We start from the raw sequence: 13808 nt of genomic DNA on the forward strand, positions 1-13808 counted from the left end.
GATCTCAGTTCACAGTTACGAAAATTATCAAATTGGCAGACACATTTTCTGTGAATTAGAGTGGGGTAATTGGAGAGTCGGAGAGAAGAAGATTACAGTGATCGAGGCAAAATGATGACTAGGTCCAGGATTAGCATTTGTGTTGTCTGTGTAGAGAGGAATTAATGGGTAAATAAAATGACCTGCTATGTGTTTACGAGCCGTCAATTTTGCGAGTTTGTTTCTAGGATAGTTACTGATTCTGCATTACCACAGAGTAAGATTTTTGCACAGTTCTTTAATTCTCAATGTGTGCTTTGTCTTGGTCTTGCAGTTTCTAAGGTCAGTGTATGAGTGTAATTACTTACCTAAAGTCTTGCTACTAAGTAAATACGGAGCCAAATACAGCAGTATAGATGGTGCTGTTTCCATTTAATTTGGTTTCAGATTTTAAGCTTATGAAGTAATTGTAAAAAAATGACTGTAATGTTGTAGCTGTTCTGGACCATGGTCACTAGAGGAAACATTTGTGTGAACATAGATTTTCGAGTTGCATGATGGCCTGTGGGACTCTCTCCTTTTCTTGAATAATAAAAAATCCCTGCATTAGCTTAGAATTATTTTACTGCTGGCCAGTTTTCCTTTGTGCATTGGCATGTAGGAGGAAGCCCATTTTCAGTGACATGGTGTAGCCTAATGGGCTGACCATTGGCCTTGAACTGGGAACTGCCCCTGGCTCACTTCCTAGCCCACTGTGTCACGCTGCTGTACTCATTTCTTCTAGGTGTGGAATGGAGATTGTATCGAATTACCTCAGGTCGTCTGAGTAGTATTACCATTTTGGAATCTTCAGGATGTTCTTAGTTGAAAAGTCATAGCTGCAGGTGGAAATTCCATTTAATAATGTGCACAGAACATGTGGAAATAAGTTTGTTTCCTCCAAGGACATAGCCAGTGAAGCCTGTCTGTCTAATGATGTGCCTTTTGTGTTCTCAGCAGCATTTCTCCTGTCCTCTCTAACCCTGGCATCTGACTTCCAACCTGTGTCCACTGCAGCTGCCGTGGTCCTCCCAGTATCACCTTTCACATTCCTTATCCTTCCTCGTTTCCATACAGTGCTTGTGTTTACTGAGCCACCCCAAAATACCACCTCCTCGCTGCTGTTTTTCTAATTACTGTCTGGACAGGAGGCAGATGGCTTTGGGACCTGCCATGTGCTGATGGGCTTGGGCGTGCGTGCACTGACCTGCCAGGAGGCCAAATGTCATCGATAACTGCTGAGCTCACCGAAACCTTTCTGAAACCATTGGAACTCGTTTTGAAGTTCACTGAAACGGTTGAAATCTTTTCATAGCTTTCCTTACAATTTAGCCTTAATAATTGTACAGAAGATAAGAACAGAAAATCGTGCTGGTTTTACAGATAAATTGTATTTTTGTAGTAGGTTACAGGAGGGGTTGGTGTTTTGAAACATCGGCTGCGTAATTGTGTTTGTCTGGCATATGATTGTTTGCTTTCTAATTGTTCTCAGTACTAATTTAATTTCTGCTAGAAAGTTGAAGTTTACTTCTGTCTTTCCTTTTCTTTGTCAGGGTAAAAGATGCTGGCTGTCAGTAGCAGAGCAGATCTGTGGAACGTATCACTGTAAATCTTCCCTGAAATTACCCGAAGGCACTTACTCCACCTGTGATGGACCCTCGGAATACTGCTATGTTAGGCTTGGGTTCTGATTCTGAAGGGTTTTCTGGGAAAAGCCCCTCCGTAGTAAACATTGGCACGTTGGTGGGAAAAGGAGAAGTAGAGCTAGAAGGTTGCGCCAAGGAAGAGGACGACGGTAAGAAGAAGAATCGGGAGGGGAACGGTACCGAGAATGGGAAGAATGAGGCTCTGACTGATGCGCAGCAACAGTTTTCAGTGAAAGAAACAAACTTTTCCGAGGGAAACTTGAAACTGAAGATTGGTCTTCAAGCAAAGCGAACGAAAAAGCCTCCCAAGAACCTTGAGAATTATGTGTGCCGGCCTGCCATAAAAACCAGCATCAAGCAACCAAGAAGGGCACCGAAGAGTGGGAAGATGACAGATGAGAAGAACGAGCACTGTCCTTCGAAACAAGTGAGTAGTGTGCTTACGTAGTGTTTTGCAAGTCATAGTAAATTTAAACTGTATTTAAGTTTCTGTCATCTCTGCACCATCATGTTCTGCTAACCTCTGATACTGATAGAAATGGTTTATATTCCACTGACAGGGAAAAATGCTTTGGCTCTTTCATAGCTTGCCAACCTTGGTTTTTTAACAGTAGTGAAGGATAATTCCCATGTTAACTTGAAGTGAATGTCATAGTTAAATTTCTGAAAAGTAATAGTGTAATTTCTAGTCTCTCGTAGGGAGGAAAGTGGGGGGTCTTGTCTCTGTTTAAATGGAGCTTTGCATTTGCAGCGGTTGTCTCCAGTGTTTGGCTCAATGTTTTTTCCCTGCCTGTTAGAACCACGGTTTTTGCTGTGTGTCTTAACTGACGCTGCAGTGAACAGATCGAGTAGTGTCTGAAAAGTTAAAAATACCTTTCCAGATATGTTAGAAAGCAACCCAATGATAAACTGCATATAAATGCAGTGGCTTGAGAGATGTGCCAGGTATTTTCCAAGAGTAAGGAGGTAGCCCTGCCTTGAGGATGTCTTGTTTTTATGATCTGCATGAGGTAACAAGTAAGAGCAGCAATAACAGATAGAGAAAATAGGATAGATGGCAAGAATTATAAATGTAGTTGCATAGATGCTAAATTTTAGAAATGTTTTGTTACAGCATGCTCCTTTCTCCAATATAGGTAAGAGTTTTGCTAACTAATAGAATGTTAGAATATACCCTTCACACTGTGTCTCCTCGTAGTACACACCTACTGATTTAACACTGAAGTTTTTCCCTACTCTCCCATTTTTCTTGCACTTATCCATGTTTCCTTACAAGTGCATTTTTATCTCTACCCGTTCCCTTCTGCGTTCCTCACGTAGCCGTGTTCGACTTTGCAACACAAAGCACTTCAGCAAGAGAGCCTGAGTCCCTGGACATCAGAGTCCTCCCTTTCTCAGGGGCTGTCTCTTCATGGGGCCCCTGTTCCAGAGCTCCCCAAGGCTGAAGGTTTTCCCTTCCCTGGCTGTGTCCTGTTCACCTGCGTGAGTCTGTCCTGGCGTATCTCCTGAGGTAGAGCCTTCCCAAAGGTACTGAGATGATGTCTGTCTGACATCCCCAAACCTTCTTCTTTCCTCTGGCCTACCCAGACTTAAACTTTGCTTGAGGAGGAGGATCTTCAACGAGAAGTAATAAATCATGCCCTGAGAGAATGGCTTTGCTGTATATTACGGGTAATGGCTAAAATTACTTTTTCTGTATGCTGCCATGCAGCTGTGTTGTTTGCTTTCCCTATGCATGCAAGGTAAATGTAGCCAGTGACATAGAAAAGTTGCATTACTGAAGTTTTAGAAAATAGGAAGGCAAGAAGTGATTGTAACAGCTTGCTGTAATTCTAAAATAGTCATGGTAAAGCAGTGAAGCAAGTTGGAACATGCCCTTTTGCTCCATCTCCTTATTTCTTTGTAGAACTGCTGAGTGCAGTATTCTGTAGCTCTTTCTCTTCTCTTGTGGGGAAGCTCCACAGGAAGGTTTGCTGATGAAATCACAGCCACTGACTGAAAATTTTCAAGTGAAAAAAGTGTTTTCTTTTGTCTTCTTTCTGAGTAGCTCAAGAGTATTTTCTGCAGGATCTGGACCGTAAGTTTTTGTCTTGGACTGCTTACACAAAGTAATTTTTTTCCTGGTAGTTAGCTGAAACTTGCTTTTAGGGAAGAAATTATTGGTGTGAAAAATCAACAGCATTGGGGAACTTGCATAGAATATATCAAGGCCACAACTACACAAGCAATTTCTGTGACTCTTCAGAACGGTTACTTCAATTACAGCCTGTGCACTGGCCAGAAGTGCAACAGCTAAAGTAATAGTGTGTAAATCTGTGTGTCTGTACATCTAAGAATCCTTACTGCTTGCTGGCTCTCAAGAGAGTTAACAGATACAGTTTTCATTAACATGGTGTTTTCTTCTGACTATTCCAGCTTTTGGAAGCTGAGCCTGTCTTGCATTTGCTAATTTGATTGGAGTGCAAGAAGTGTGAATTTTACACCAGACTCGATAGGAAATACCCTTGTTCTTGTGAAAGATTACCTACTCTTAAGCTTTTTGCAAATAAGTACCAATAATAATAACAGTAAACAGTCTTCTAATAATAAACCCTGAGGTCGTGCTGTAGTGTAACAGTGAATGCCTTTTTTAGGAGTAAAGCCTATCTTTTGCTGTTGGTGCCTGTGATGATTCTGGAATGATTGCTTATAGCCTGTTAGAAGTTTATATCAAAATAACCTGGAATTTTTAGTCTTCAAATTAATGATGCAAGTCTAGAAACCGTAAGAGATTTAAAATTTTAAACTCAGCTCATTGCAAAATTAACATTAACACCAGTTTTATCAAAACTTACGTGTTTTATGTAAGTGCTTTGAGCGATTCTTTTGCTGGATAGAGTTTTGAGCCAGACAGTTGTAGCTAAAGATTGCACAGGAATAAATGTTTTAGTTTTTAAAGCAGAAAGTGATTTTTTAATGTAAGGTAACCTAGACGTTTTTAACAGCTTTGCACGTGGATGAAACCTCCCGTCTGAAAGCCGCAGTAACGCAGAGTGGCTCTAGAGCTCTTGACAGGCAGTGCCTGTAATCCAAGAAAAACGGTTTGGACTTTCATGTGGCATAGTCAACTTGCATTGAAACATAAGGATAGAAGCTTGAAGTCTGTGCTTGTTTGCAGGCATTTTAGGTAACTTAGGTGGATGAAACACCTAAGAGATGTTAGGGGCTTTTTGAGGATTTTTCTGTGAGTGATTTGTCCTCACAAAACTGCATCAAAGGCTGACTTTACGCTTTCTCTGACGCAAAACCCTGCGTCTGTTGAAGTCAGGCAGCAAAGGAGGGCTCTGCTCCATGGAACCACAGCAGCAACAGACACAGGGAAAGCGCTGGTGCAAGGCAGCTTCCAGCACCAGGAGCAAAGCGACGGCAGAGACAGGATGGGCGTTCGTGGAGCTGCGGCGAGCGTGGCCACGCCAGCCGTTGGAGCTTTGCAGCGCTGTGCTCACTGCAAGCGCTCCATAACGTGTTTTGAGCTTCAGATCTCTCCTCGCCATCTGATGGAGCGGTGGTTTGCGCAGTAGAAGTTATTTCAGGAAAGCATGGCACTGTTTTTGTCTCCAGTGCTGTAGGACGCATCATGGCTGCTCCCCGCCTCCCGGCCGCGTGTTTCTGAGCACGAGTGTGGCTGAGTTGGGGGGAAGTTCCTGAAATGTGACGCTCCAGCATAATTTACATAAGATTGCAGCTGCCACAGGAAAGCTGGGCTAAGCGCCAAACCGCTCTCCCTAGGCCACAGTCTCTGTTACGCCACAGCTTTAAAAGCAGCGAGCGATACGACTGGTGGGTTTTGTTCTGCTGCAGCAGGTTCGGAGACATCCGACCCCAACCGATGCTCGTGGCCTCTCTGCCCCAGAAGGAGAACTTTGATCGGTGGCATATCGCTGTGAAAATCCGGCATATCTGCTGGTGAAATCTCGTGTACTTTCTGGAGACACGTGTGGGCTGGTAGGGCAGTAACAGCTGCTGAGATTCAGCTTCTGGTACATCGAGGATTTTAGCGTGGACCTAGTAAAGAAATGGGCACTGGTCAAGGCTGAGACGCACGGGGTGATCTGTTTCCACTAGCTTTTAGGTAGCTTGCTTAAAAATACTTGGAGTTGGTGCGTACCACCACGTATGCTGTGAGTGGTGCTGGTGGAGTTGTACTGATGCTGGCTTAGGCTGAGAGAGTTACTTCCTTTCCTCAGGATATGCAGTGTATTCAAATTCTCTTCTTCCATTGCTGCCTCCCATACAGAAAATGACCTTGTTATTCCTGAAGTTCGTGGCTGTGTACTACCCGAGTTTAACTTTCATCATCTGTCTGCAGAAGTCTTGTTCCTCCTCTGTGATTCTTAGTGGCAGCAATACCTCCCATTCACTTCTTAATGTTTTTGCAGCTACTGCAGCAGCCAGATCAGTGCAGCCTTCTCTGAAGTAGGTTAGGTATTCTGATCAAGATGTCTTTATTAACTGTTATCTGATGAATTTTTTGTTCATTGGAAAAAAACCACACCACCATCCCCCCTAAAAATTAACTGCTTCTGTTAATCTGCTGATAAGTGACTTTATGGAAAACAAAAATGAAAATAATTTCCCATAGAAAATTTTTGTTCTTGAAAACACTGGAAGAAATTATAAACTTTTTTGGCTTTTTGTCTGTCATCTCAATAGAAGTTTCTTGTTTTGTTTTTCATGTCCTTTGAAATAATTTTCAGTATACGTGGAAAATTCACTCGCCCTAGATGAGAAGAAACTTTCCAGGGTGATTGCCTTCAGCTTTCAAAGAATCTTTGTTGCTAAAGTACTGTTTTCAAAATCCTGGCATCTTATTTAGATCAAAGCTAGCATTTGGAAGGGTTTTCTTATTTATTTATTTTATTTAAATAACCAATAAAACTTCCAAGCTCTTAATTTAATTATTAAGATTGTAGATCCCAGAAGGTTTTCAAATTGCGTGTGTATGTAATTATCTCATAAGGGATCAGAGTCTTCTGTTCTTAGCCCCTGCTTGGAGTGAATGTACCCCATGCATTTCAGAGGTGTTGGGCGCTGTATGTGAAGAAGAATGTCCATCCAAAATACAAGATTAAATTATCAAGACGTTCCTAATAGGATTTACTGAGCTAATGGGTATTGCAATTTTTTTTTAACCTTTACAGAATAAATTTGAAATTTGACTGGGTCAGAACTTAAATAACTTTGCAGGTCTCATTTACTCGGTATGTGTTGTGTGTGTGTCCCTCCCAGCCTGTACAAACAGCAGAATAATTTGTATTATTTTAGTGCTACGAGCAGTCTGCTGTGAGGACAACCTCTTACTGTGGATGGAGTGTGCACGGACAGGTTTGCACAGTGCCTGCCCTTGCAGTGCATGGCTCAGCAGTAGTGGTAGTAGTAGTAGGAGAGAGGTCTTCAAGTGCTATCACACGATAAAGAGTTAGCTCAGTACATTATTGTTAGTGGGTTCTTTTAGTAAACACGAACAGTATTTTTGGAGAGTGTTTCAAATTTGGGAACGATTAGATGGCTTACGTTTGAGGATCGGGAGTAAGTTTGGGTGTCCACTGAAATATGTTTGCTTTAAAATTAATAGGATCACGAAGTGTGTGTTGATCTAGTTACCTTATTATCAAAAGCAAGCGTTAACCATCTCAACATAAAAAGATACTGTGCTACTCAGAGTCTTTGTGCTCTGTTCTTAAAGATTATTTTTTATTAACTTCCAGGACCCTTCAAAGTCGTACAAGAAAGCTGGAGAAGTTGCAACAGTTGAATTACATGTGGAAGAAGGTATACAAGTAGAAACAAATCCTTTATCTAAGAAAGTTACCCCCTTGCACTCTGAAATGACAGATTATATAAAGTCATCTCCTCCGACTCTTATCAGTAGCCATAATTCTGACTTAAAGGATAGAACACAAATTAACGGAGCAACAACTGTAACAGAAAAATTGGCTCAACTTATTGCAACTTGTCCTCCTTCAAAGTCTTCCAAAACAAAGCAGAAGAAGCCTGGAAATGGAACTGCGTCTGGTTTGGTTAAAGACTCTGGGAAGAAGCTACCAGGAACCATAACTGCAAGTGGGTTAGTTAGTAAAGATTTAGTAAAGAAATTGCCAGGATCTGGTATTGCTGTTGGCTTGGTTAACAAGGACTCAGGGAAGAAGCCATTAGGGATCGGTAGCGCAGCCATATTGGTTAGCAAGGACTCTGGGAAGAAGCCGCAAGCAATTGGCCCATTAATTGGATTGATTAACAAGGACTCTGGGAAGAGGCCACCAGGGATCAGCACTCCAACTGGGTTAGTTAACAAAGATTCTGGAAAGAAGCAGCCAGTGACCAGCTCTGCAGTTGGATTAATCAGCAAGGATGCTGGGAGGAAACTTCCAAGTATCAGCACTCCGTCTGCGTTGGCTAATAAGGAGTCTGTCAAGAAGCCGGCAGGGATTGGCGCTCCAGCAGGATTGATTAACAAGGATGCTGGGAAGAAGCTGTTGGGAATAAATAGTCCTACAGGACTGGTTAACAAGGATTCTGGGAGAAAGATGCCAGCGACCGGCGGTACAACAGTTGTGGTTGGCAAAGACTCTGGGAGGAAGACACCAGGGGTTGGCAGCCCCGTGGGACCAGTTAACAAGGACTCTGGGAGGAAGATGCCAGGAATGAGCAGTCCGGTGGGATTGGTTAGCAAGGACTCTGCAAAGAAGCCCCCGGGAATGGGCAGTCCGGTCGGTTTGGTTAACAAGGACTCTGGAACTCTGAAAGCAGACTCCCTTCTGCCTGCCTCGGAGCCCTTTAAGCTTCCTTGCAATTCAAACCTCAGTAGCCTTGAAAGCCATGAGACTACAGATTTACTGAAGGAAAATACTACTAGCAAAACATTTGAGAAGCATATGATGAGACAGAATAAAGACAGTATCTTGGAAAAATTTTCAATTCGGAAAGAAATTGCTGATGTAGGCAAAGAGATGTTTAATGAAGGAATCTGTGTTCCACAGGACGGTTACTCAACCAGTGAAAAAGGGATTTATGAAACATCTAAGCATGAAAAACAGCCTCCAGTATATTGCACTTCACCAGACTTCAGAACAGGAGGTGCATCAGATGTATCGACAGCAAAGTCCCCGTTTAGTGCAGTAGGAGAGGGAAATCTCCCATCCCCTTCACCCACAGTGTCCGTTACCACCTTAAACAGGAGCCTCTCAACCACATCTTCACAGTTAGCATCCAACTCCTTGCATTTGAGTTCCACAGCAGATCTCTTAGAAGGTATTTCAGATCAGATTGACAAAACTCAGTTTTCTTCTGACAGTACCCTTCTGAATATAAACAGAACATTGAACCATACTCTGAGCACCGATTTTAAAGGTGCTGATAAAGATTTGAACGATTCAAAAGCTACTTATGTAGAAACTTCAAGAACTAGTCCTTCTACAGGGAAAAAGCCTATTTTGGCAGCTGAAACAAGCATTCATGCTACTGTCACCCCCTCAGTAGTTAGTTTTACAAGCTTGTTTAGTAGCAAGCAGTTCCTAAAGATTGGTGCAATAACTGCATCGGATAAATCCTGCCAAGGAGCAAAAACTCTGAGCACTACTCAGCAATCAAAACCTTTAAAGAAAAGAAAAGGAAGGAAACCACGGTGGACTAAAGTGGTGTCAAGAAACACATGTCAGCCTCCGAAGGGTCTGGAACTAGAACGGTCAGAGCTTTTTAAAAACATTTCATACAGTGCGCTGTCGGGCAGTAATCTGGAGCAGGCCAAATTCTTGAAAAACATAGGATCGTCTTCATTTGTGGAGCACGACTTTGTCAAGCATCAGTTGCCGAAGCTGAACGAACCTGGTGGGCAGTCTCTTGCGCTGTTGGCTGAGACTGACAAGCAAGCTCCGAAGTTCTACAGTGCTCACAAACAACCCTCTAGCCTGTGCATGTCGGATGATTTCCTCCCTGACATGTATAAGCCCAAAAGAGGAAGACCTAAATCCAAGGAGATGCCAGAGCTTGAAGGTCCCCCCAAGAGAACTCTAAAGATCCCAGCATCAAAAGTCTTTTCAGTGCAGTCAAAAGAAGAGCAAGAACCTCCAATTTTGCAGCCCGAAGTAGAAATCCCCTCCCTAAAACAGAGTCTGTCAGGACAGCCTTTTCCTAAAAAGAGAGGGAGGCCTAAACGACAGATCAGGTCATCCATTAAAATGAAGCCACCCATTCTTTCTGTGGCTCCTTTCGTTGGAACAGATAACTCGAGCAAGATGGAGTCTGAAAGCGACCAACATCGGAGTGGGGATTTCTTTGAGAGAAAGGACCAGCTCCGAGGGCCAGAAGAAGTCCAAAAACCCACTATTTGTAGCATGAGCGATTTGGAAGTAGACTCAGACAGAAAAGTTGCCAAGAGAAATAATGGACAGTTAATGAAAACAATTATTCGAAAAATAAATAAAATGAAAACTCTGAAGCGAAAGAAACTTTTGAATCAGATTCTGTCTAGTACAGTGGAACCAAATAACAAAGGGAAAGTGCAATCCAAGCTCCACAACACAGTGTCAACTCTTGCTGCCACGTTTGGTTCAAAATTAGGCCAGCAAATAAATGTCAGCAAGAAAGGAACAATCTATATAGGAAAAAGGAGAGGAAGGAAACCCAAAGCTGTCCTGAATGGTATTTTAACGAGCAGTTCTGCCGGTTTGACGGTTCTCGAGAAGTCTGCTCAGCAAGGCCCTGGCACCTCGCTAGGACAGGTACTTCCCCATCTGCTGCCCTCAGCAGCGAACAGCGCCGAGATCCTCCCGTCCCCAGTTTGCTCCCAGGCGTCTGCGGTGAGCGGGGGACAGAGCCCTGTCAGCAGCGACGCCGGGTTCATCGAGCCCAGCGCGGTCCCGTATCTGCACATTCACTCCAGACCAGGAGGCGTTGTTCAGACCCTTGCGATGAAGAAGGCTGCCAAGGGAAGGAGGAGGTTATCTCCACCCACGCTGCTGCCAAACTCTCCCTCTCACCTGAGCGAGCTGACCTCGCTGAAAGAGGCCACTCCTTCCCCTGTGAGCGAGTCTCACAGCGATGAGACCATTCCCAGCGACAGCGGCATAGGAACAGATAACAACAGCACTTCGGATCGAGCGGAGAAGTTTTGTGGGCAAAAGAAGAAAAGGCATTCGTTTGATCACGTTTCCCTTATTCCACCCGAAACTTCCACCATTTTAAGTAATCTGAAAGAAAAGCATAAACACAAGTGTAAGCGCCGCAGTCACGATTACCTTAGTTACGACAAGATGAAGAGACAGAAGCGAAAACGGAAAAAGAAGTATCCTCAGCTTCGAGGTAGGCAGGACCCAGACTTCCTCGCTGAGTTAGAGGAGTTAATAAGTCGATTGAGTGAAATTAGAATAACCCACAGAAGTCACCATTTTATACCTCGAGATTTACTGCCTACCATTTTTAGGATAAATTTCAATAGTTTCTATACCCATCCTACTTTTCCTATAGATCCTTTGCACTACATTAGGAAACCTGACTTAAAGAAGAAGAGAGGCAGGCCTCCAAAAATGCGGGAGGCGATGGCAGAAATGCCCTTTATGCATAGCCTCAGCTTTCCTCTCTCCAGCACCGGGTTCTACCCCTCTTACGGCATGCCTTACTCTCCTTCTCCCCTCGCAGCTGCTCCCATAGGCTTAGGTTATTACGGGAGGTACCCCCCAGCTCTTTATCCTCCTCCACCTTCTCCTTCTTTCACTACCCCTCTGCCACCACCTTCCTACATGCACACGGGCCATTTGCTTCTCAACCCCACCAAATACCACAAGAAGAAGCATAAACTCTTACGCCAGGAGGCTTTCCTCACGACAAGCAGGACCCCGCTCTTGTCGATGAGCACGTACCCCAGCGTTCCACCGGAGATGGCTTACGGCTGGATGCTGGAGCACAAGCATAGGCATCGCCATAAACACAGAGAACACCGTTCCTCTGAGCAGCCGCAGGTTTCCATGGACACTATAACAGCTAACAGCTCGTCCAGAACCGTGCTGGAGTCCTTGAAGCGCTACCGATTTGGGAAGGAGGCTGTAGGGGAGAGGTACAAGCATAAAGAAAAGCACAGATGTCACATGTCCTGTCCGCACCTGTCACCTTCAAAGGGTTTGCTGGGCAGAGACGAGCAGTGGGTCAGGAGAGAGCCTTCGGAGCCCAATTCGTTGGCACTGGGATTGCAGACCCCGCTGCAGATAGACTGCTCAGAAAACGCCCCCGCTCTGTCGCTGGGGGGATTCACTCCAAGCTCTGAGCCAGCCAGCAACGACGAACACACAAACCTTTTCACAAGTGCAATAGGCAGCTGCAGAGTCACAAACTCTACCAGCACCAATGGACGTAAAAAGTTAACTGACAGCCCCGGCCTCTTCAGTGCACAAGACACTTCCTTAAATCGGCCTCTCAGAAAGGAGCCGTTGCCTTCTATTGAAAAGGCTCTGCAGCCGCTGTCAGGTAAGGGCGTCCGTGCGTACTTTCCTGTGAGTCTTGCTGGTTTGTGTTGTACCCAACACCTGAGAGAAAAGGAGGGCGAGTACGGCTTCGCCTTTGCAGAAATCCTTCTGTGCTGGATTTCAGTATTCGTCTTGCTTTTGCTCTGGGGTGCCTGTTCTGTGCTGCGTTTGGTACAGACGAACGTAGTGTCTCCTCGGGAGCTGCTGCGGGATTGCGGAGGTGCCTCTTCCCGACGGATTTGCCTTGCTTGCTTACAGCAGTATATGAGGTTATGCTGAGGATGCTTTCTTATGAAAGGGTCTGTTATTTTTCCTTATAATTTTAACTTTTCGGAGAAGTGAGTTAAAATTTCTCATTAGTTTTGATTCTTTAAACTGGTACTACTACTGTGAATAACATTTCTGCTTAAGAAAATGTTTCCTTTTTGTTTTGTAACTCCATTTTTAGTTATTTTGATAATCCCTACTATAGCTCTTGATCCCTGGCTGGAGGCCCCTCGGTACCTCGGAGCAGTTGCTCGATGGTGCTGGCAATGCCTGAGACGAAGCCTTGTGGGGACTGCTTTATTCAGAGTTGGGAAACTCGTCTTACAGAGCCTCCAGCAAAACTGCAGCAGGGCTAGCTGAGAGCATACACACAGCAAAGGGCAGGGATGCTGTCAGGGGGTGCTGTTTAAGGAAAGGACCTTTGAAACCGTGAACTTTGTCATTTGCATAATAAAGGAAAAAAATCTAATGTGAAATTTAGGACTTGAAGAAACTACACCAAAAGTCACTTTCCCTGCTGGTTAAGTGTAACGTCGTGCTGTACTCTGTTATTACAGACACCTGTGGGAATAATTTTCACATTGTAGCCACTTTTCTCTTAATTGCCATGGACGGGTTAGCGTGACCACATAACAAATACAACCTGCAGAAGACGAAATGGTGGCTTCTGCTCTTATGTGCTCGCTTCTGATGTGTAAAGGAAGCCTGATAGCTTCTCCTCTCTCCCTGCAGTACTTGCCTACGCTCTCCCTTGAAATTTAAACCATTTGTCCAAAAACACTTGTGACTAACATTTCACAGACCAAGAGCCGAGCAAACACCCAGCTACCCATAGTGAATAACGGTGTCCTCGCGCTCGTCTTCCCGTTTCCTGTGACATCCCCGTTATGATGCCTCCTGCGCCTCCCTGCTCTGACTACCTGTGGATGGAAGAGGTTTTTCTCTTAGTTTAGTTAGGCATTAGTTAGGTACATCAAAGATTATTTCTTAAACCAGATGCCATTTAGGTGTGTGGTGCAGGAAACACTGGACAAGAGCAGTCAGAGGCAGCATCAGGGAGTGCCTTCCAAAGTTGTTCTGTATGATCCATAGGGGATGTTCACGATATTTTATTTCTAAGTATCCCGTATGGAAAGCACGCTTCCTTTCCTTTCCATAGACTTGACCGTAACCCTCGCCTGGTTGCGTTAACTGACAGTGCCTGCGGCGCTGGCTGATGCTGGGTGTTCTCAGAGGTCGCCTGTGCCCACCTCGCGTCGGAAGCGTGCGTGTTTTGGCAGACGGGGCGCTGGTGGAGGCCGGTGTCCCCCGGAAGACAGGGCTGGGGGTTGCGGTCTGCGTTCCCGCGGTTACGGGTGCGCGGTGGCGCCGGTGGGGGCCG

General features: G+C 44.6%; 1 protein-coding gene across 1 annotated transcript; it reads left to right on the forward strand.

The window, feature by feature from the left end:
* Positions 1-1607: 1607 nt before the first annotated feature.
* On the forward strand, positions 1608-13782 carry LOC104536616 (histone-lysine N-methyltransferase ASH1L-like; the record flags this gene model as incomplete). Its single annotated transcript, XM_010179280.1, has 3 exons — positions 1608-2091; positions 7412-12187; positions 13626-13782. Coding segments are annotated over exons 1-3 (5356 nt in total), but the record flags the coding sequence as incomplete, so codon positions are not given.
* Positions 13783-13808: the final 26 nt, after the last annotated feature.

Source organism: Mesitornis unicolor, unplaced genomic scaffold (assembly GCF_000695765.1).
Source record: "Mesitornis unicolor isolate BGI_N332 unplaced genomic scaffold, ASM69576v1 scaffold39442, whole genome shotgun sequence".
NCBI classification, from domain to species: domain Eukaryota; kingdom Metazoa; phylum Chordata; class Aves; order Mesitornithiformes; family Mesitornithidae; genus Mesitornis; species Mesitornis unicolor.